The sequence below is a fragment of the Gallus gallus genome, chromosome 3 (genome assembly GCF_016699485.2).
Source record: "Gallus gallus isolate bGalGal1 chromosome 3, bGalGal1.mat.broiler.GRCg7b, whole genome shotgun sequence".
NCBI lineage: Eukaryota > Metazoa > Chordata > Aves > Galliformes > Phasianidae > Gallus > Gallus gallus.
The window spans coordinates 37,425,212-37,447,313 of NC_052534.1; the positions used below are offsets into that span (position 1 = coordinate 37,425,212).

Here is a 22,102-nt window from a genome sequence, read left to right on the forward strand (position 1 = left end):
AAGGTCTGTACTCCAGACCCCTCACCAGCTTTGTTGCCCTATGTTCAATGTAACTCCAGTGCAGCTAAAGAATAATGAAGTCCCAGAGCCTAAACTACCACTGAGCTTCCCTTCGAGGCTATTGTTCCAAGACACTCAAGTTTGAAGATTACAAAGTTTTGACAACCCAGACTAACACAAGTTTGTGGAAACACCCTCACTTCTCCGTATTTTAAAGCAATCTCAAAACAGGTTTGAAATTTCAGCTCAGAGACAGCGGAGACACTGGAGGGTTGCAATGAAAACACAGCGATACTGGAAAGGGGCAGTAAGCTGAAGTATTTCTAGGAGATCCACAGAAAATAAAATTCTGCTCCCATTTCTGGCCCAGGGTTCTTCTCCTTTTGAGAAGAAATGATCCAAGGGAAATAAACTGATTTGAAGTATGCACCAGTTCTCTACTGAAGCAGAACAGTTTGATTAACGCGCTGATCATTTCTTTGAACGCTGAGTCATAGGCAGTTCATAGCATTTGCAGAAAAATCCTTTTTCAGCTCTCAAAGCTAATGTGCCTTTGACAGTGAGTCATTTGGGCTTCAGCTGGAGCAGCCTTGTGCTGCAGCACAGCTGTCTAGTTCATAGACTGCCATCTCCCTGTTGATTCCTTCTGATTGCTGCTTTTATCACCACTTACTGCTGGCAGTTGTGCTGGCAAATCACAAAATCTTCCCTTATATCCACAGTTGGAGTCCTAATTCAAACATTTGCCTTCAAAACTACAATTCCTCTGAATTCCCAAGCACACAGCCATTGCATTACTAGCACACAGCTAGCACAGTCTGTCTTCCCATATTCCAGCAGATTTTTGCTTGCTGGAGAAACAGAGGTACTTTCTCAAGATGATTTCAGCTGAGGCAAATTTAACAGCTGTCCCTGGCCAAGAGTTACCATCTGAAGGAGGACCCTAGCATCCCTACAAACTCAGTCTTTCTACGTATTTAGCTTTCATTTGCAATGTGTTCTTCTTCTCCACTTTGGAGAAGAGACTGATTTCACACCTGAGCAGCAGTATCAGAATACAATCCAATAATTAGAACAGAGCTTTTGGATCTATTCAATTCAGTCTAATAGCGACAATGAATTTTTAGCTCAGATAAACATAGTGCTCACTGACTAGAATGTCAGCAGCTAAACTGGATTTTTGGGTACAATCACCACCTGTATCATAGTAACAAGTTTTTAGGTGAGCTTCTGATACATAGTCAGGATACTATCTTCATCTTTCTCACTGCAATAGATACTACAGCAAATCTGTACCTATGCCTGTTCTGCCTGCCCACCCAGCAGGTGATTGTACCAACGTCTACAAAAACATAATGCCACAGTTACTACCCCAGGCAGGTGACAAACAAGAGCATGCATCTGTACAAAGCAAAGAACCTTTGTTATGTTCCCCAAACCAGAGCATAATCAAACCCAAGACCCCCAGGACTACACCTTCACACTCAGCCACACCACCATCCTCACGACAGTTACCTTTGGATCTCCCCGCTGAGTCTCCACAGCTACAAGTGTGCTCATTCCCACCGTATTGCTCCATTTTCCAGAGAAATGAGAGATCTGCAGTACCACCTCTGACCGCGAGATGGTAGGTACTTTCTAATGATTAGAGAAGAAGCAATTTGTAAATGTACCTTTTGAGCTGATGGACTCTGCAGCTTCAGAGAATTAGGATCAAGACCAAAATCTAATAAACTATTCACAGGATCGGGAATGAACCGAATTTTGAGAGGGGAGGGAGATGCTCACATATACTGGGCATGAAACATGACAGAAAAAAACCTCACAGCTACTGTAAGGATTTAGGTGCCCATTTCTCATTCTTATCCCCCCTCTTCCTGTTAAGAATCTTATAGCTATGTAAATGTGTCTGTCATCAAAAACACGAACCTTTGATTATTTGCAAAGGACAAAAAGCATTCTCAAACTAAGTATTGCATAATTTTGAAACAAACTCTTCAAAAAAAAAAAAGGAAGCACCTTTATACCTATCTCACGCAGTACTACATTCTTCTCAAGAAGTTGAAAGATGCAGCTGAAAGAAACTAAATTTTTCACCCCAATTACATGCCTTTGAAATCAGGGATCATCGTTTTACAAAGGTAAAATACAGAGATCCAACCAACTAGCAAGTCCACCTGGCTCTTTGATTTCCTTCCCACCACCAATAGATGATACAGGGGAGCTTTTTTCATGTCTATCAGCCTCTCTCAGCATCAGTTCTTTGTAAGATGGAGTCAGTCCCATGCCTTTGGCCAAGACACATGCTTATAAAGTGGAGTCCACCTTACCAAATATATTATTCTCGTTGCTCCTTATATTCAGCTTCCCACAGTAGATCCATACTCTTCCCACCCAGCTAAGGCTATAACTGACTGTGGCCAGGCAAGGCTATAACAGACTGTACCTGAGCTGAGGGACCAGGAAATGTACTTCTGTCACAAGCAGCAACAAGCCCAAGTCCTCATTTCATAGTGTTCTGACCCACTGTCCAATACTGACCCAAAACTTAAGACTTACAAGACTCACTAAAATTAATTATGAATAACAAATAACTTTTCCTTCATGGATAGGAGAACATAATATGCCGCAAAAACTACATAAGTAGACTGATCTTTATGTTATTATAAACACCATGCACTTTCTTTGACCTTGCTTAAACAATTCTGCTGTACCTGATAATTTCCAGCTATGTGTGGCCACATGTCAACTGAGTTACCATAATTTACACTACCATAAGGCAGAATTTACATTTTTTCCACCTCCTCACAGCTTGACTCGGAACTGTGGGAGGCAGTCAGTTTGAGACTGAAAAATACGAAGTCCCTTGTATCAGGCACTGCATAGACTTAAGTTGCAGTTCTGTAGTATACCACAGTGCTTCAGGAAGAAGAGAATTTGAGAATTTCTGTACAACTGCTTCCAAGCAAGCACCTGGGGCCATGCTGACTACCCTGTTCTTTACGGTAGGCTTTCAAAGGACAGCTCAAAACCTCATTTTGCACTCTTCTCCAAAGATCACAGGGAAGTGCACGTAGTGAATGAGGCAACTGGATTCTGTCACTCATTTTTTGGTGATGCCCTGCAGCTGGCCTCAAAGGAAAACTAAAGGTCCCTGGAGCACTGTATCTTTGCTGTTGAAGAACAGTTAGTGTGCATACTGTCAGTTAATGCTGTAGGAATGAATAGAATACAAAAGTTTGGACATCTTCCTGAACCAAAAGTGGGTGGGAAAGGCCATATATATACGCCATACATCCTGCAGGTATAGGTGGCAGCCAAAAAAAAAAACCAGGATATGAAGGGAGAGTGGGTCTAGTGTGGCAATAAGAGGAAGATATAATGGAATAAAATGGAGAGTCTAGCAGAACCTTTACAGTGTAGATGTAATTCTTCAGCCTTTGTTATCAGTTTAATTATTAATTCAGGAAGAGTATACCCAGTGTAGGCTTCGTACCTCTCTTTAGTTAGTAACCACTGCAAGTCTTCTAGATAAGCAGCCTTGTTCATCATCTTATCACAATTTACTCTTTTTCTCTTTCCTTTATGAAAAGTCTATCTTCCTTTCTTCAATGGCAGTATCTGCTGCAAACATAAGTGCTCTAAAAAGCTATCGATTTTGCATACGCAATGCTTTTACTTAGCACTACTAATTGATAGTTCAGTAGTTCCAAGGTGACTGATGAGAAGGAAAACAGCTGTTTTCCCAGCTGTAAGAAATAAAAACAAATACAATAAAATCAAAAACTGATAAACTGTATTTTTTCTAAATATAGTATACATTATAACAGAAGGTATAAGAATGCTTAAAGTGAACACTCAGACCAGTGTCTTGCAAATAGATACAAAACTAAAAAAACTGCGTACACCTCAATTCATGCCATACAAAGATGAAAAAATATTTCAAGTATACAAATGAGTTATCCAGTGTGTGATGAAGTTTAAGGCTAACACTTTCAGCCTTCAGTGTGGAATTCACACAGAACCCACATATAAACTCTCAAAAGCAGCTTTATTTTCCAGTATGAATCCTTGCAGCTCACATTGATTTTTCAAGAGTTTCAGGGGATCAGAACTAGCTTCCACTACACAACAGCATTTGTTCAGAAGCTTACTAATTATAGCCAGAAAACAGGAAGAGAAGAAGATTTCAGTTGGACTTGCTGATTCAGAAATGATACTACATCAATGTGTGTTCCCATTTGTGAGCCATCATACAAGGGCTCCAGCTAGATTCCTTAATGGACTGCATCCACAGCAAAGCATACTGTACTACCACACGTATATAACTGTACTAGGTCACAGGAGAGAAAAGCTGTGGGTAGACATGCCAGCCCTCATCACTTATAAGAACAACTTAAGACACAGACACAGGATCATAAATCATGCATGTGGTGGGCCTAAGGTATGGGGATTATGTTGGACAAGCTGCATATGGGCAATTTGCATGTACACAGTGGATGCCTCTGTATCTAGCAGAGAGCCTAGCCACAGCAGCAATCCTCAAAGCTGATTCCAGAACCCCTAACTAAAGACAGAAGATGAGCTGCAAGAGTTCACACATCTATCAGAAGACTCCATCTGAAGACGACAGAAGTGAAGCGTTCGAACTGCAACCCCTGCGAGACAGAGCAATATATCTTCCACTTAAAAATATGGCTAGAAGACATACTGTTCTGAAGAGTAGCAGCTTTTCTGAGGGAACAATGAAAAATTATATATACACACAGTTGTCAAAACTCCAGTCCTTCCACAAGCTTTAAAAAAATAAAAATTCAAACATCAACTGTAGGTCACTCTTTTTACCTTGAAACTAGATCTTCAGTTTCTTGAGGACACTGCAGTAAAGCTAATTTAGATCATCCCCAGAACTAGTGCTTGAAATCAAAGAAGTTACAGTCTTTATATTTAACTCCTCAGTAACCATTTGTGCCAGTACCTATGTTACTACTAGATGTCCCTTTTCATTCTCTTACATTAAGAAACTTGGAATGCAACCTGACAGACTTTCCTCAGCTGTGCCATTAATTCTTAATTAGTCATTCCTACTTGAGCGAAGTGAACAGTACATCAGTCCATACCCTTCATACCCTACATCTTAACATGCTGTTCACCACTGCTACATTATATACATCTACGTACATATTAGTATCATCTGAGATGTTTTAGTAAGGGTGACAACTAGAAATATTTTTAAGTCACAGCATTGGTGTGTGTATGTGCCATTACAACAATAAGTACCTTATACAGCCTATTATACAACTGATTTTTCAGTTTTTTTTTAAACTATTAGAATACCAAAGAATGGTAAAAAATTCTAGACATATCTTCAATGTAAACAGTGTAATTCAGTATATCAACAGCCTTTGATATATCAGTCTAAACCAACAGAAGTGCTTTAATCACCATCCACTTAGACCTGTAGGCAAATCAACCTGTGGATTTCCTATTACAGTGGCTTTAATCAATACATAAGCTTGTGCTACTTTCATGCAAGCGTTCAACCGCTTTGGTACAGGACAGAAATCAGGTCAGACAACAGGAAGGCTGTGAAGAAGACCGCTTATGAACAAGGAAGTTATACTTGGTACTAAGGATACATTGTGAGTGAGATGTTCATTGTGACCTCACACTACAAAATGAGAGGCATTTGAGCAAAACATCAAAGAACACTCAGAGTGAACAGTTTATTCAAGACTATGGAAACTAGTTTTAACTATGAAGCATGTTAACTGTGGTGGGCTTTTCTGTGTCCGTTTGGGGGAAGGGGATTTATGGGCTGGAAAGTATCTCTGAATTGGATGATTTCTTCATAGGAAATGTAAGCCCTATGACATAGAAACATGCAATTATTTTCACATTTAGTCCTGTTCATAAAAAGAGACTCAGAACTTAATTTTGCATGAATGTGATGTTCAAACATTCAATTAATTCAAACATGCAAATCCAAACTGCTGCTTGGGCAATCACGTTGTGTCTGTGCCAAATACAGTGTCATAAAGCTTAAAAATTAGAAAGAAAAAGAATTATCCTCTTGTCTTCTAGCAGGCAGAACACAAAAACTGTGGAAAGGCTGTCAGAAAAGCTAAGAGACTTGCCTTCTAAGTGCAGCTTTCCCAGCAGCGACAACACACAACTGACTGACATGGCTCACAACTGTTGCAATTATACCACTGGTCTGGCTTTTTCATTCTTCTTCTGTTTAGGAAGCCTACAAACAGCAGCAAAGAAAATAAAGGTGTTTGTAGACTCAAAAACACAACCTGCATTATTCTATCCACTTTTGAAAGGTTATCTTTACAACCCTGAGGGCACAGACCATATATATGTGTATACAGTACAAAAGCTTACACAGTATACAGACTGCCAGTACAGACTGTTTCTCTGTCACAAGAGAAACTTTCCATCTACTAGTTGCAGCTAGTCCCAACATTTAACAAGCAGAAACTAACCACTTTCTCTGACCTACAAGTCGTTCTGGTAACTTCTGTTTCCTCTCTTGGGCCATTCCTCCTCCACCCACTTCAGTAGCACTTTCACAACATCAATTCTCTTATAAAATTTGCAGAGCTCAATCAGCTGCTCCACAGTCCTGTCACTATTCCGTAGCAAAAACTCCAAGGTGGGACTCTGGGGCTTCTGTTCAAGAAAACACAATTCATCGTAAGTCATCCCCCACTTGCTTGCTAAATTCCTCCAGTTTTTCACTGTTGGGTGGCAGGGATCCAGCTTTAGCCTCACTGTGTACAACAAGTCCTCGTCATCGAGCATGTCACTGATGGTCGGTGCACGGAATAAGCACAAGGAGCAGGTGGTATTTTCTTTGCAAGTTTTCTTGAGATCTGTAGTTAAAACCATTATATGGAGAGAAGTTAGGATTTACTGCTGTGGTTTTACTTGGAACAAATTTAAAAGCACAAAAGTTTGAAGAGTATTATGTTCCTGTGAATCATTTCTGAAGAAGTCAGAATGCTGGCATGCAGCTGCCTTTCCTCATGAAGTACTCATGAAATTAACTTCCTAACATGTTTTTTTGGCTACCATGGGTAATAAATCCAAAGGACAGTACTTCTGAAAGTGTCGTATCTCACCCTTTTCTATAAACAGTGCAATTCATTTAAACGTGGATATTCCCTCTTCTTTTTTTTGCTAGCTACATTACATCCTTCAGTCTGTCATGACCCCCACACACATCACTATCAGTATACATGGTATCTATATCTAACATCACTTGTGTAGATATGATGCAGGACGAAAGAAAAAAGTTTTGCACTTCTGAGCTGCTGCTTTCATAACACCATTAAGTATTTGTACCAGGAGACCGTGACAAGATGGAAATACGTTCCTTTGTTTGGTAAGAGCTCTTATAATAAAGCTGTCTCTGTTCTACTAAGCAAGCCTATTTTAAACGTACATTACAGAAAGAAATAGAGTGTATACTCCTCCACGTGTGAGAAAAATAAGAATACCAAGATGCTGGAAGTAGGTGGTGATATGTTCCAAAATCTGCATCAAATGAAAAACTGCCATTTAGAGGTCTCCCACACACAACAGTATCTGCCTAGCATTGAGAACAATGCAGTCCTGTCAGATCTGTATATTATATATTACATGTTACCAACCTGTAAAAAACATATTTATAAACAATTCTAATAATGCTTCTAGTTAAATACTAACATCCCTAATACTGCAGTAGTCTAGGTCATTGTTCCAGCACTTTGACTGCAGATATGACCTTAACTAGCTCCTTTTTGAAGGCAGGGAGAATTTGGTATGTCCAAAGAGCAGCAAGTAATGAATGCAGCCTTGAAGTACTTACTAAAAATTCTGGCCTCCCTCATTGTGCAGCCTGAAATAGCAAAGTAACTAGTCCTACCTGGGATGAAATCCTTTGAAAAAAGAATGCTACAACAAGAAAACTGATATAAATAAAAAGATTGATTAAAAACAACTGTTTCAGTTTCAAATGACAATGAAAACGGTGACACGGATCTGTGCTGGTCTGAGAGACCTCAACTGCATACCTGGGAAAGGGCAAATCTGGCAGTCAGTGCCACCTAATCGTACAGGTAACAGCATCAGCTAATTTTTTTTCTCCATTTGCATTAATTGTCAAATTGTGTAAAAGTTCCAGAAAGACCTTTAAAAGGCCACCTTTTATGCTGAACATTAGTGCTGATGGAAGCAAGCTGAATGTAGCTTCTGCAAACGTTTTTCTTTTTTCTTTTCTTTTTTTTTTTTTTTAAAGAACAGGCTATTGTTATTTTTGTAATGCTGCTCATAAGCCTTCTTTTTTAAGCAGGCCAAAGACAGCTTCTGATGTTTTCAACAAGTTAGGACGTGCAGCAACAACGCTGTTGGAGACAAATAACTTCATACAAATGCTCAGATTCCCTTTTAAAGGGAAAAATGTTCTGGCAACATCTTTGCTCCCAGGTTTTCCACAGCCCTCACAGCTGTTCTCTAAGAGTTTTTTATATCAGGAATTCTGCTCTTCTTGTGCATCTTAAGCACTCACTGAAGTGAGACAAAATTTACTGGACTCACTCATACTAGTATTTACTAATACAAACAAGGCAAAAATGAATGTAACTCAATAAACGTTCTGGCTGAGCTTAAAGGACAGGAGAGCACCCTATCTGAATTTCATCTTACTTTGCTTTGCAAGGATGCCAGAGTATGTTTTACCCTCCCACAGAAGTAGGGAAGAAGGGGTAAAGAAAGCAAAGGGCACAATTATAGGTAAACAAAACTAAACCAACCTGCTTCTTGGGCTGTACCAGATTATCAGAAGTGTTACAGAGAACCCTGCTTTCCGAGGATGTCCCGTATTAGCACACGACCTACCTACCAGCACAATCCTAACATGACATTATATGACAAGCTTTTTTCACACAAAGATAATTTTTAGTTGTTCACTGTTATATCAAGGGGGCTGTGTATCAGCCACCAACCCCCAAGTCAAGTTGAAAACACTATGCAATAAACCCCCACAGCCCGCCTCTGCTCTCTCAATAGCTGTTTACAGACTTGTTTTGCAGGCGGCTGCACTAGGTGCATTTGGTCAGAGTAACTTAATCATTTTGTCTGGTCTGTGCTATTGATTGCCACGCCTTCTAGAGCAAAGAGGTAGCTCTGAAAGGCAGTGGTAATGAAATGAGCGCCACAAGCATAGATTACCCAGGCGCTTCTAGGTTATGACATGTAGCAGTTTTTAATAAAGTCCTTTCAAAGAAAATGTAGGAATAAAATATGTAGAACAGTAAAGCTGACATATTACCTGAAAGCGATTTGTCAGTATGGTTTTGAGTGTCTTTGTCTTCTGGCTACAAAGCAAAGAACAAACAAATCAAAACACTGCATTTGAACACCAGAATAACTATTCGGTTCTTTTTTAAGTGTCAGGAGATTACATAGAAGAATCCCCATGCTACCTGATAGAGTCAGATAGGGTACTTATCTAGTATGAGAAATTACTAACAATTTGTAACCATTTTAGGTAGCATTTTTTATGTTTTTACCTCACAAAGCAACATTCACGTTTTTATCTACTGAACGTCATCCTTATTGATCATATGCTATGGGGTTACATCTCTTAAATAATCTGCTCTTACTCCCTCTTTCTTCCTGTCTGTGTTTTTCATTCTTGCATAGTTTTCTACATTTGACTGATGATTAACTCAATACCAATTACAGCCCTCACCATCTGAAAAGCAATAGTTTGGACATTTACCAACAATGATGAAGTGACCTCACTGTATACAGTCACGAAAAGTTGCTAATAACATACACAAAATGTAGCTTTTTTAGTAATACATACAAAGCTGTCCAACAATTCATATGGTTTAAAAAGATTTAAGTGCTTTGTAATGAAAAAAATCTGAGATCTTTGGCTGTAACATACAACAGGAAGGGAATGTTCCACTGGCCTAATAAAACTGGAGCAGCTCTATAAAATTCTTGACATTCATAGGAATCTTTCCTACTTTCTAGACAGCAGGTGGTCCTGAAGAGCTCTGCTGGCTCACATCTAACCACTGTCCTGCTGGAAGCAAATGCTACTCAAACACAGTGACAATATTTAGCAGCTTGAGACTGCAGTGCAGGTAGCAACGCTTCAATTCTACAACTTACAAAGCAACATGTAAAAACTGAAAGGAGAGCAGTTTGATCCTAGGACTGTAGGAAAGTGCAGCTGCACTTACTTTAACCATACGGGTGTGGAACCAGATGAAATTGCTTTCTTCTACTGAGGATTTAAAGATGAAAGCAGGAGGGGATTTTCCCCTTAGATAACTGCAATAAAGCAATGTTGGTTGATTTTCATATTGCATCATTCTTCCTAACTATCACAGCAAGCTTCTTAGCATTTTGCAGGCTGTGCGTGCAAACACAAGTCAACTGTGTAGCAATGAAGTGTAATAAGTACTCCATATTCCTACCTAATAAACCTTCAGTACTAAGAAATCCCCTAAAAAGAGAACGTAGGAAGTTCATCTGATGAACATACATACATGCAAAGTCCAATTACAAAGAAAGTAAACTATCTCCAAATTATTTGAAGATTTGGTTAGGAAAGGACAAAAATGCATGCTGTTTTCAGCAGTTCTTTCCTCCTGTAAACTGCAAAAACATGTGCACAACATCAAATCAGCTCACAATTGGTCTCTGCTCAAGAGATTTGAGACTGCATATGCCACCTGCAACAGAACAAGTCTTGCCAGTCTTTGTTTGCAATAGCTAAATTGCTATTCTGAGCTTCAATAAACTTTTCCAGACATTGTGAGTTCATGAACATTCAAACTGTATGGTGAATGCTAATACCTAAAGACCTAACAGCCTTCAAGAGATGCCATTATACTCATATCTTAAAAAAAAACAAACAGGAGTGGCTAGTACTGCAAGAAGTACAAAAATATACATGATATTTACTTGTGTGATTCATTCATTTCCCAAATTGGTATTTTTACTGATCAGTTGTTACACACTTCTGTCAAATTGTATGCCCTCAGGATTATTCAAGATTGTATTCTTGTAACTGAAATAAGACAATGTATTGTCACTGCCCATAACATTAGCTATATTAGGCATGAGGGGTTTTTTTTGTTTTTGTTTTGCCTACAACCAAAATCCAATCGACTTCTACACATTTAATCAAAGCTATAAACCTCTGCAGAGTCTGAGATAAGCAGAAAGTTTTCCAGCTTGGTAGAACAATTAACAGCTTAGTATGATGAAATATATTTACAGTGACTATCTGTGGGCAACAAATGCTCTCTTCTTGATGATGGGGATGAGACAGTTATCTCCATCATCTGTGAAATTCATACCAAGCCCATGTTTGTTTGATGAAAGTCAGCTGGGACTCTGGTATAAGGAAATCCTTTTAGTTCTTCTTTTTGATGAACAATGTTCATTCATTTATCTTCTCCAAGTTTTCTGCTCAATCCAAAGAGAATCAATTTAAAATTCAGCAAATAACAGTCATGTGAAAGATGCTGACTACAGAGCACCATGGTAGGGATCACTCAGCATTGCCCATCAAGCAATAAGCAGCATAAGACTTTACAATCAGTGGAGAGTATTTCTAGTATGGATCAAGCAATGTCCCAAAGTCAAAGCAGAACAATCAAACGCCTCCCTAGGGCAAAACATAAGAGTCCAAAACTCAGGATTCTCCCTCCTTATTCTCTGTCCTCGCTCTATTTTCATTAGGGAAGAGGGAGAACATGCATGACAAAGACTTAAGTCTGTGTTGGCTCTCCTTCAGAGAATCTACACACTAACCAAAACCTAGTTACAGAACTAAGTAGATGTTAGTGATTATATGTCCTTTCTTCACTTTTATCCGGAAAAGCTCACTTCATTGAACTCTAGAAAAGAGAGCCTATTTCTGGTCTATTTTACTGAGTAATTCTGTGCTTTCCACATACAGTCTGAAAATATATTTATTTGTTAACATATGTATTTAATTAACAGCAGTAACTTAATTCGCATTCAGTACAATTTTTTTCTTACCTGCTGGATGAGGCCAGAATCTGATGTAAGACTCCTGATGTTCACAGATGCAATTTCCAATGTAACTTGATCTGTTTGGTATTCCTCATCTAAGACAAAGATTGTAAAACACTGGTCGTCTTCCACTCAAATACAAATATAAGTATTAAGACTATTAATCATACATTACAGATGTCTAGCATGCAAAATTGAACTCCACATTCTGCTCAGTCACTGGGAAAGGCGGGATTAAAAAGTAAATTGGCAGTAACTGCAACAGTCATGAATATGTGTTAAGAAAAATAATCCCTGCAGAGATCAAATACTAGCGTATCAGTGTTTTAAAAAACAAGCAGTACATTATTTCTGTGGCCAGAGTTATGTTCTTTCAGAAAGCTGACCACGAGCAGTACCAAGAGAATATTAACCAAGCCGATACATCAAGGCAGGCTGAAGAAGGCCATTACAAATCAATATAATCCTTTCTGCTTTGCTCTTCAGATCACACTTATAATGATCATTGTTGAAATATGTCCTACACAAACATTTACCTTCTGCTCCTCTGTAAATTAGGCTCATCCTACTTATCTCTACTACACAGGAGTTCCCTGAAGCACTGAAATGCGTCAAAGATGTGTTTATCATTTGCCTTGGGAGTCCACTGAAAAGCACATCCGCCACTATGACCCAAATTCTGATCACTGTCAAGCTTCTCTTCAGCCCTCAAAATGTGGTATGAGGGATGCACCAGCCCTTTGTGAACCTCACAAACAGACAAATTCCCCTGTATATGCTTAGTAAGGTTCTCATTAAGAAACCATCTGCATAAATCCCATAGGTGAGGCGCTCACTAACTATTAACAAGAGCTTACGTGGACCTGTTATAGACACCTGAACACTCCATAGTTGAGACATTATTTTGAGCATTTTGCTGTTTGTCAGGTGGTAAGATCTCACAAAAGAAGAGCTATTATCTCTGTGAAGTGTCAGGTAACAGAAAGAAGACATACTTCCTTATCTCACTCAAGAATATGATCTGAATCAAAGAATTCAACCTTACACTTAAAGAGGGAAGAAAACGATATCACAGTTTTCCTTTTTCATCTTTTATGTTGAAACTTAAAGCAAATAACATTCCCCTACCAGCTGGATAAACGTTTAATAAGGATCTTTTTTTCCTCTTTACAACTGTAGATCCAGAGATATAAAGAAATCCCCAAAAAAGGTGACTATAGGCATCAAAATCCAATTTATTTGTGTGAAAACATTATCTATCAAATTTGCTCAACATATCTGAGCAGAAGCAGGATTATAGTCAAAGTATGACGCAAGCATTAAGCCTAATTTTCCAAGATGAAAAGCTGACACAAACCATCTTTAATTCACCATCAGTAGAGGGTGCTAAGACTGTTGGTAAGTTAGATCCCAAAATGGTTTGTAAATTAACTGGCCAAAAAAGGAACTCCTACCACCCCCGGCCAGTGGAGCGTATATTCAAATATTAAATCTGAAGCAAACAATTTTCTGTCACAGAATCAGATCTGCACATCTGTGACACTTTTTAGTTCACGGGTTTCTATTTCTCAGCCTACGTTTTTAAAGAAATAGTTATGAAAATTCATTCTTACTGGGCAAACTAAAAAACACCACCTAAGGAGCCATCTGGTACTGATGTCAAAACCTACAGCAACGAAAACATATTTCAAAAAATAAATCCAAGAAAAAACAACCTGAAATTCCAGAAATAAACACAATATTAAGAGGTATTTTTATCACCTCCAATGCTAAAGAGAAAATACTCAGCTGTATTGATACTGAGCTGTCTTTGCATTTGGCAAGAGAAAGCAGAATATAAAATTAAAAATACACCAAGCCTATTTCCTTTCTACAAAAAGCAATGAAATTTCCACTTCCTTTCACAGCTTTCATTTTTAAATTAAATGTATTTGAAACATACAGCACGGGATTTCAAACAAATCTGACAATATTGGAATTGTAGGGATTTATTTAGTTCTGAGGGGGACCAAATGTCATGGGTAGAATTAATAGGGTGGAATTAAGAAGTGGACACGGAAAACAACATTACAGAGAAATTTGTTAGTAAACAGCTTTGAAGGAACAAACCACCTGACTGCAAATAAACAGGAAGCAGCTTATGATTTCAAATTAGCCTTCACATTCTACTGCTCCACTGAACACTGCTGACAAGACACTCATTTTCTCCAGCTGGCTGATTTAAGCCTCCAGCATAACACGCTAACCTCTCTCCAACCCTAGTGGTGTATGGCCCACGCTCCTCAGCAAGTGTCACTAGAGTGCTCCTTCACTGAGACCCTAACAGTGTAATCCCTGGAGAAAAGCCAATGGTAAAAACTTGATGACAAAAACAAACAAACAAGGAAACGCCCATGTCAAAGAAGTCATAAAGGAGATGGCGACACTACCTAACCCAAGCAACTGAATTCAGTGCAATACAGAACCTGCAAAGAAATGTGCTAGGTTTCTAAGCAGATAGTATTAATATCTTCCCAAGGTAACAGACAGCATGAAGAGTTAACTGGTGATAGGGCTGGGAATGCCATCAGAGCCAGGAGAACGGGGAGGTATTACCGAATTGTATGTCTGATAATCTGAAGGCAGCAGTAATCTCTTCAAAGCCACCTTTTAACATTATTCTGTCTCTATCCTCTGAACACTGTTCTGTTGATGGCACCATTGTATTTTTCTTCCAGACTGAGAACCAATACCTTCTGATGAGAGCTGTGACTAAACTTTGGCAGAAAAATGAAAATTTGTGTATGTGTATATATGTGTGTGTGTGTTCAACTGACCTTAAAATACAGGAGGTGACACTACATTTAAAATATAAACATCTAGGAAAAAAAGGATCTGTGACACACTACCTAAAGGACAGAATTGATAATGCTTACCTTTAGGTACTCCTGTGTCTTGGACAGGATATTTTTCCGTCTGTCACAAAAAAGAAGAAGCAAGAAACAAATGTTTGTTATCTTAAGTGTAACTCTGCTGGAGATAGAGTATACAAGAACTGCATATTTATACACAATCTCTAAAATTACTACTAGTTTATCTGCCTACAGTCAGATACAGTAATGCCCTTCTTAGGCAGGAAGGCTACTAACTACACTGACCTTAATACATGCTAAAGTAATAAGGGCTCCTGATTCACTACAGTATTAATCAATACAGTTGTTACAGAGACGAAGAAAGAAGTTTTCCTTTAAGTGAAATGATACCAAGACAGAAAACATAATGCAACATCATCGAATTGCAGAATCACCAAGGTTGGAAAAAAAATCTACAAGATCATTCAGTCCAACCATCCGCCTATCACCAATAGTTCTCACTAAACCACGTCCCTCGACACAACGTCCAAATGTTGCTTGAACACCTCCAGGGTCAGCAACTCCACCACCTCCCTGGGCAGCCCATTCCAGTGCCTGACCACCCTTTCAGAGTAGTAGTATTTCCTAACATCCAGCCAGAATATCCCCTGGTGCAACTTGAGGCCATTCCCTCTAGTCTCATCACTAGTTACACAAGAGGAGAGGCCAACCTCCAGCTCACTACAACCTCCCTTCAGGTAGTTATAGATAGCAATAAAGTCTCCCCTGAGCCTCCTCTTCTCCAGACTGAACAATCCCAGCTCCCTCAGCCACTCCACATAAGGCCTGCGCTCCAGACCTCTCACCAGTTTCATTGCCCTCCTCTGGACACACTCCAGGGCCTCAATGCCTTTCTTCCAGTAAGGGGACTAAAACTGAACACAGTACCTGAGGTGTGGCCTCACCAGAGCTGAGTACAGAGGGACAATTACTTCCCTGCTCCTGCTAGTAGCACTATTTCTGATACAAACCAGGATGCCATTGGCCTTCTTGGCCACCTGGGCACACTGCTGGCTCACGTTCAGATGAGCACTGACCAATACCCCCAGGTCCATTTCCCCTACAGTCTTCCAGCCACTAAGCCCCAAGCCTGTAGCATTACCTGGGGTTGCTGTGGCCAAAGTGCAAGACTCAGCACTTGGTCTTGTTGAACCTCATCCCATCAAGAGATTTCAAAAGCTCCTTTAACGGACATCAACAGCAAACTATTATTACTGTGTTTAATGAGACAGCTACTCATTTCCAGGAATCTGTTACAACCTGCTACTAGACCTAACACCCACCTCCTTCACTATGACCCCTACCTTTATGTAATAGGGAGCAAACTGCCTGTAGTAAAGCTTCAAAACTGGGAAGAAAACACTAAGGAAAAACAATAGCCTGCTAAATCACCATCCATAAAATAAAACAGAGCATTTTAATCTGTTTATATAGCTAGACTAGAAAAGTGTTCTCTGCAGAACACACACATCACCGCTATTTTTCCCCAAAGGAAGCAATCCATTGCAACATTAAGAACTCTTACAAAACTGCACAGAATTACATATTCCTTTTATATACAGTCCTTGTCTCAGTATAATATTGGCACATTTAATATATCAGAAGTTTGTCATAAATTGCGTTACTCAGTAAGGATGCGCTAGAGAGCACTTGTTAGGTGTCTCCCTAGGTTTTACCAAGTCTGCTGCAAGGCACTGGTATCATCACTGATCATGCCTTTCTATCTCCTTAACTCCTCAGACAAAATAGGTACAGGAAGGAGTAATAACTTAATACAATTTATATTTTAAGCCTTAATTAGATTTTCTTACCCTTTCAACCCATGCAGACAGAAGAATATTAGTAAAAATATTTTTTTCTAAAAATGAAAAAAGTGTTGGTTACCGTCTCTATGACTATTAGCCAACTATTGGACTGCTCACCTGGTGCTGCCCAACGCAGCATGGAATTATACAACGGTTTGGGTTGGAAGGGACCTTTAAGATCATCTAGTTCCAGCCCCACTGTCATAGGCAAGGACATCTACCACAAGACCAGGTTGCTCAAAGTCCCAGCTTGGCCTTGAACACCCCTGGGGTGGGAGGGGAAGCATTCACAACCTTGCTGGTGAACCTGTTCCAGTCTCTCACCACCCTCACAGTAAAGAATTTCTTCCTAACATCTAGTCTAAATCTACCCTCTTCCAGTTTAAAGCCATTTCCCCTCATCCTGTAGCCACATGCCCTTAGAAAAAGCCCCTCCCCAGCTTTCCTGTAGGCTCCCTTCAGGTACTGGAAGGCTGCTGTAAGGTCCCCCTGGAGCCTTCTGTTCTCCAGGTTGAAGAGCCCCAACTTTTTCAGCCTGTCCTCATAGGGGAGGTTCTTCAGCCCTTGGATCATCTTTGTGGCCCTCCTCTGGACCTGCTTCAACAGCTCCGCATCCTTCTTGTGTTAGGGGCTCCAGAACTAGATGCAGTACTCCAGGTGGGGGCTCACAAAAGCAGACTAGAGGGGCAGAATCACCTCCCTTGACCTGCTGGTCACATTTCCCTTGATGCAATGCAGGATACAGTTGGCCTTCTGGGCTGCAAGTGCACACTCGCAGCTCACGTTGAGTCTTTAATCAACTCACACTTCCAAATCCTTCTCCTCAGGGCTAATCTCAAGCCATTCTCCACCCAACACAGATTGGGCAGGATCTGTGCTTGGGATTGCCCCAACCCAGATGCAGGACCTTGCACTTGGCTTTGTTGAACTTCATGAAGTTGGCATGGGCCCACCTCTTACATCTGTCCAGGTCCCTCTGGATAGCATCCCTTCTCTCCAGTGTGTCAACCGCACCACTCAGCTTGGTGTCATCTGCAAACTTACCGAGGGTGCACTCAATTTCACTGCCCATGTTGCCTACGAAGATGACAAACAGCACCGGTGCCAGCTCCAATCCTTGATTTATAATAGCTTACAAATCTATTGCTATTTTTATTTTAACTGCACAGGGTTGGTAAATTACCACAACCATACAAATAAGCAAACCCCTAAATATACACGATTTGAGCTTCTTAAGTATTTTACTCACATCTGTATAACATAACTGTAGAGAAATCTAGTGATTTTAAATTTGTTAGAACAGAAATACATACCATTGGCAAGGAAAGAGTGCTGGGATCTGTATCCTCTACCGGCTCTTTTGTTGCATGATCTGCTGGAAATAAGTAGACTTTATCACTGCATAATCCCCAAAATTGTCCTGCTTGGAAATTTATTAATTGCTTATGTATCTGACCAAGGCAAAGCACAGCCAGACAGCCATTATATGCTGTGTCAAATTTAATTTACACAGTAACACATGATGAACTAGAAAATGTCAGACACCAGCACATAGATGAGAAACTATACAAAACAGAGAAATTCAACTCAAAGCTAGCAAAAGAGAGTTAAATGAAAACTCTCAAGTAATTGTAGCAAAACTAAATCAATCATTCACAAAGCAATTCAGTAGTAAAGACTATAACCCAGGAGATCTGCTACAAGGTAAGTTCTGTTCTCCAAGTGGCAGTACTCGGCTGTTTCCCTTAAAGCCATAATTCAAACAGTAAACAAACCCACTGCAACAAAATATACTATAATATACATAAAATATACATGGTAGATTATATTACAAAGCCTAATAAAAAACATTTGAGGTAAACATTATTTGTATACTACTGAATCATGAATTTCAGATGTATTAACATCAACAGGATACAAAAATAAATCCTCAAAGCATTTGCAAGCGAATCATCAAATGTCAACCCCCCTGCACCCATAGTGAAACTGACAAACAATTACCAAGTACTGTTCTAGAGTGCTCAAGCCAAGATTCACAATACCATGCCTTCACTTTAACATCATCACATTTCCTCATGGAAGAACTCTTCAGCAGGTAAGTATCATCTTTTCAAAAACTATGAAAAGCATTTTAAATTGTCTAATAGGATCTTCATTCCTGTCACTCTCAACCTGAAAGCCTCTACACTCATTACAAGAGCACATCAGAAAGTTTTCAAGCAGCTACGAGAACAACCTAAGACAAGAGAAGACAATACAACGGACAGGCCCAAAAAATAAAAAAGTGGCAGCAGAGGGGCAGAAAAGGCACCAGGATAGGACCATTCTCCCTTCAGCCTCTTGGACACAGCCCCACAGGCTGGGTTTCCAGGTGTGGGCCCAGCCCCTCTCTGCACATTTCAGAGCCCCGTGCTTGCAGGAAAGCAACATGTGTTCCCTGGGTAAGGGGCTCACAGCCACAGGGGTCAGCTCTGCATGGCTGCAGCACATCCTCTGCACACAGGACACGTTAAACATTTTTTAGAGGCCTATCTGTGAGGGATGAAATCCCTGTTCCAGAACCATGGATGAGCAAACGCTGTGGTGAAGCCCTCCTTGACACACAAGCTGCCTGACTTGAATGCAGAAGGGGCACACTGGGACAGCAGAAATGACAGTAAGCTGGAGCAATGTGCTGCAGGAGGGTAGGGCCTGAAATGGAGGAGTCAGATGGGATCTGTGGTAGCGGGGAGCTGTGGAGGAAGCGGGAGCAAAGAGAGAAGATTGAAGAACCCAATCTGTAAAGGAAAGCTGACAAATGAGGAGGTGCAGGAGCCAAGGGAAGCCAAGAACTTCCTTAGTCTCACTGTTTCCTCTACTGCCAGCAAAGACGCCCCAGAAAGCAGTGGCAAAGCATGCATGTGCTAATCAGTTTACTCTGGAGGCCTTACAGCTCCGCCTATGGATCTTTGGCTGCAATTAACAGCAAGATCAACAAAAAACACAACAAAACAAAATGGCAAAAAACTTGCTTTCAGCCTTGTAATTTAAGGAGATTCTCGAGGTAGATGGAAGTAGTCCTCCCCCTCCCACAAGAAGTTCTGTGTCCTGGTGAACCTTTGTGACTCCTGTAATTCCCTAAGACCCTCCTCTCCTACCTGCCTTTACATCTGCCAAAGTACATTACGACTCTGGTATTTTTTTCCATTTCCACAATCCAGAGGGAAGCACTGAACAAACGGGAGCAGCTCTGAAAATGTGGACATCTGGAATGAGGGCTTGGCAGACTCCAGGGTTACCCTACAAGGGGCAACAGAGCAGCGCTCCTCACTGACTCCTGCCTTCTACATCTCACAAACACTAACTGCAAATCAGTGGCTTTTCAATCTTCTTCATTAATATACATCCTGAAAAAAAAACCTATTTAAAAATCATATTGTGTTTCCCCTGCAATATCCATTTCCTCTTGTTTTCTAGTTCTTTATTTCCCTGTTTTTTTCAGGTTGCTGAGTACTACCAAGTTCCAGTGTTCTGTGCAGGTAGCACATATGCATGTGAATATTTGTGCTTGAGAATAAATGCTCCCTGTATTGCCTGCAGTGAGTAACCACGGTCCTCTTGACCACGGATAGGATAACCATAGAATCATACAATCATTTGAGTTGGAAGAGGTCATCTAGATAACAAGAACCATAGACTTAATATTCAATTGTGAATAAAGCACTTAAAATGCTATGTCCCCCTCTCTCTTTCTCACTGTATTTCCCAGCAGGCTGCAGCTCAATTCACAGAGCTGGATACAGGTGTGTGAAACAGCAGGGAGGAAAGTTCTCTATTTATCTCAAATGTGAAACACCCACAGCTTTGCATGTTGAAAAATCTGACAGGAAATACATCTATCACCTGACTGACTACCCAAATGCAGACCGTGTGAATACACTTACCTCAACGGAGAGCTCGCTAACAACATTTTCTGGGATTTGCCAACAAATCACTATTACTGACAGCATACAGCCACTGACCTACATTTGCTTCCTCACCATTCTCACAAATTGCCCCAGGTGGCTGTTCCCAAGGATCCTTTCTGCTCCCAGCACCTCCGGATCAGCTGCCCAGTACTCTTACAGCTTCTCTGCCTGAGCCTGTCCAGCATAACCAGTTTCCAACAGCAGCAGCCAACTTATGCCCATCAGCGCAGCTTCTCCCTACTCAATACTGCTGCTGACTAATGGGGATATGGCACAAGCACTTACCAGTGTTAACAGTTCCTCAGTTTATACACACGCAAACTTACATGTGTGTATGCACAAACTTCCCAATTTCCCAGCCTATATCTGTCCTTCATCTTTGCAGGGCAAGGATGCCTGAAGATGGGTTTGGAAGGCCTCACAGTTTTGACCTTTCAGCAGGAGGAGGTTCACAAAGCACCATGCATGTCCGGCCTACCTTCAGCACATCGATCAGCCACATGCCTACACGGCTTCTCCCATGCCAACACAGTGCACACACAAACAGTACAGCCCAAAGTGATTCCCCTAACACTAGTGTTCATCAGAGAGATGAGCCCTTCAATTAAACAACACTTTTGATTGGGAGCACGTGAATTTCAGATTTGAATAAAAGAGGTACAGAAAATTATATTAGAATATCTAGCCCTCTGAAAAACCTAACACTGGGTCAATCAGCACTTGTACACAGCTGTTTACTGTTAATTACTCAGAATTCTGATGCTGCAGGTAAGGAAGAGCAGACCGGCTGGCATACCTCAGAGACAGCATTCAGAAGCTGTATGTGCCGTGAGTAGGACAGGTTGAAAAGCACTGGCTTACAAATCACCCGCAGTCTGGGATTAGTATTTTTAAAGTAGGAAAGGGAAAAGGGAAAAAAAGACTTTTTAAAATGCTAATATACTAAACACGAGTAGGCTTGACAAGATAAACTGCTCTAAATCACACCAGCACAGCACACGATAAATTATTACCAACTCCGTGTGTGTGAATGTGGTGGGGGGCGGCTGGGGGAGGCAGTCACTAGCACCACTCTTTTAGAAAAAAAATAATAATAAAAAAGCCGTGGCCGGTGCCGTGCTCCCCAGCCCGGCTCCCGAGACCCGCGGTTCCCCCGGACCCAGCAGGGCTCCACGGACCGCCCCCGAGCAGCGTCCATCGCTCACCCGCAGGGGCTGAGAGCCGCCGCCGCCACCGCCCCTCCCTCCCGGCTCCCCGCGGCGGTCCTCACCTGGGGGCAGCGGCCCCTGCGGAGCGGCCATCGGGTCGCGGCACGAGGAACGCGCGTCGACCGCAGACATGCCCGGAACCGCCGCGCGCCACCGCCCCGTCGCGCACCGCCCCCTTCCTGCCGCGGCCCCGCGCGGAG

General features: G+C 41.0%; 2 protein-coding genes across 3 annotated transcripts in view; both read right to left on the reverse strand.

Annotated features, from left to right (window-relative positions):
• Positions 1-6,352, reverse strand: part of LGALS8 (galectin 8) — a 20,358-nt gene extending 14,006 nt beyond the window's left edge. Inside the window, exons 1-2 of one of the 2 annotated variants that reach the window (XM_046939006.1) lie at positions 3,497-6,352; positions 1,516-1,638 (exon numbers count right to left, since the gene is read on the reverse strand). The gene's annotated coding sequence lies outside the window, so the exon portion shown is untranslated. Of the gene's footprint in view, positions 1-1,515 lie in introns of both variants that reach the window. The other variant, XM_025148813.3, reaches the window with a different exon arrangement.
• Positions 3,780-22,028, reverse strand: EDARADD (EDAR associated death domain). The gene is made up of 6 exons (NM_001012405.3): positions 21,965-22,028; positions 18,061-18,119; positions 14,967-15,006; positions 12,058-12,146; positions 9,320-9,365; positions 3,780-6,881 (listed from the first exon to the last, which is right to left on the reverse strand). Exons 1-6 carry the CDS (start codon positions 21,993-21,995, stop codon positions 6,505-6,507), a joined length of 642 nt encoding a protein of 213 aa, NP_001012405.3. The 5' UTR covers positions 21,996-22,028; the 3' UTR covers positions 3,780-6,504.
• Positions 22,029-22,102: the final 74 nt, after the last annotated feature.

Coding starts and splice junctions, on each gene's coding strand:
- EDARADD (NM_001012405.3), bottom strand. CDS start 21,995: ATGGCCGCTCCGCAGGGGCCGCTGCCCCCAG. Junction 12,147..14,966: donor AGACACAGGAGTACCTAAAG/GTAAGCATTATC, acceptor TCTTTGTCTTAG/ATGAGGAATACCAAACAGAT. Junction 6,882..9,319: donor TACTGACAAATCGCTTTCAG/GTAATATGTCAG, acceptor TTTTAACTACAG/ATCTCAAGAAAACTTGCAAA.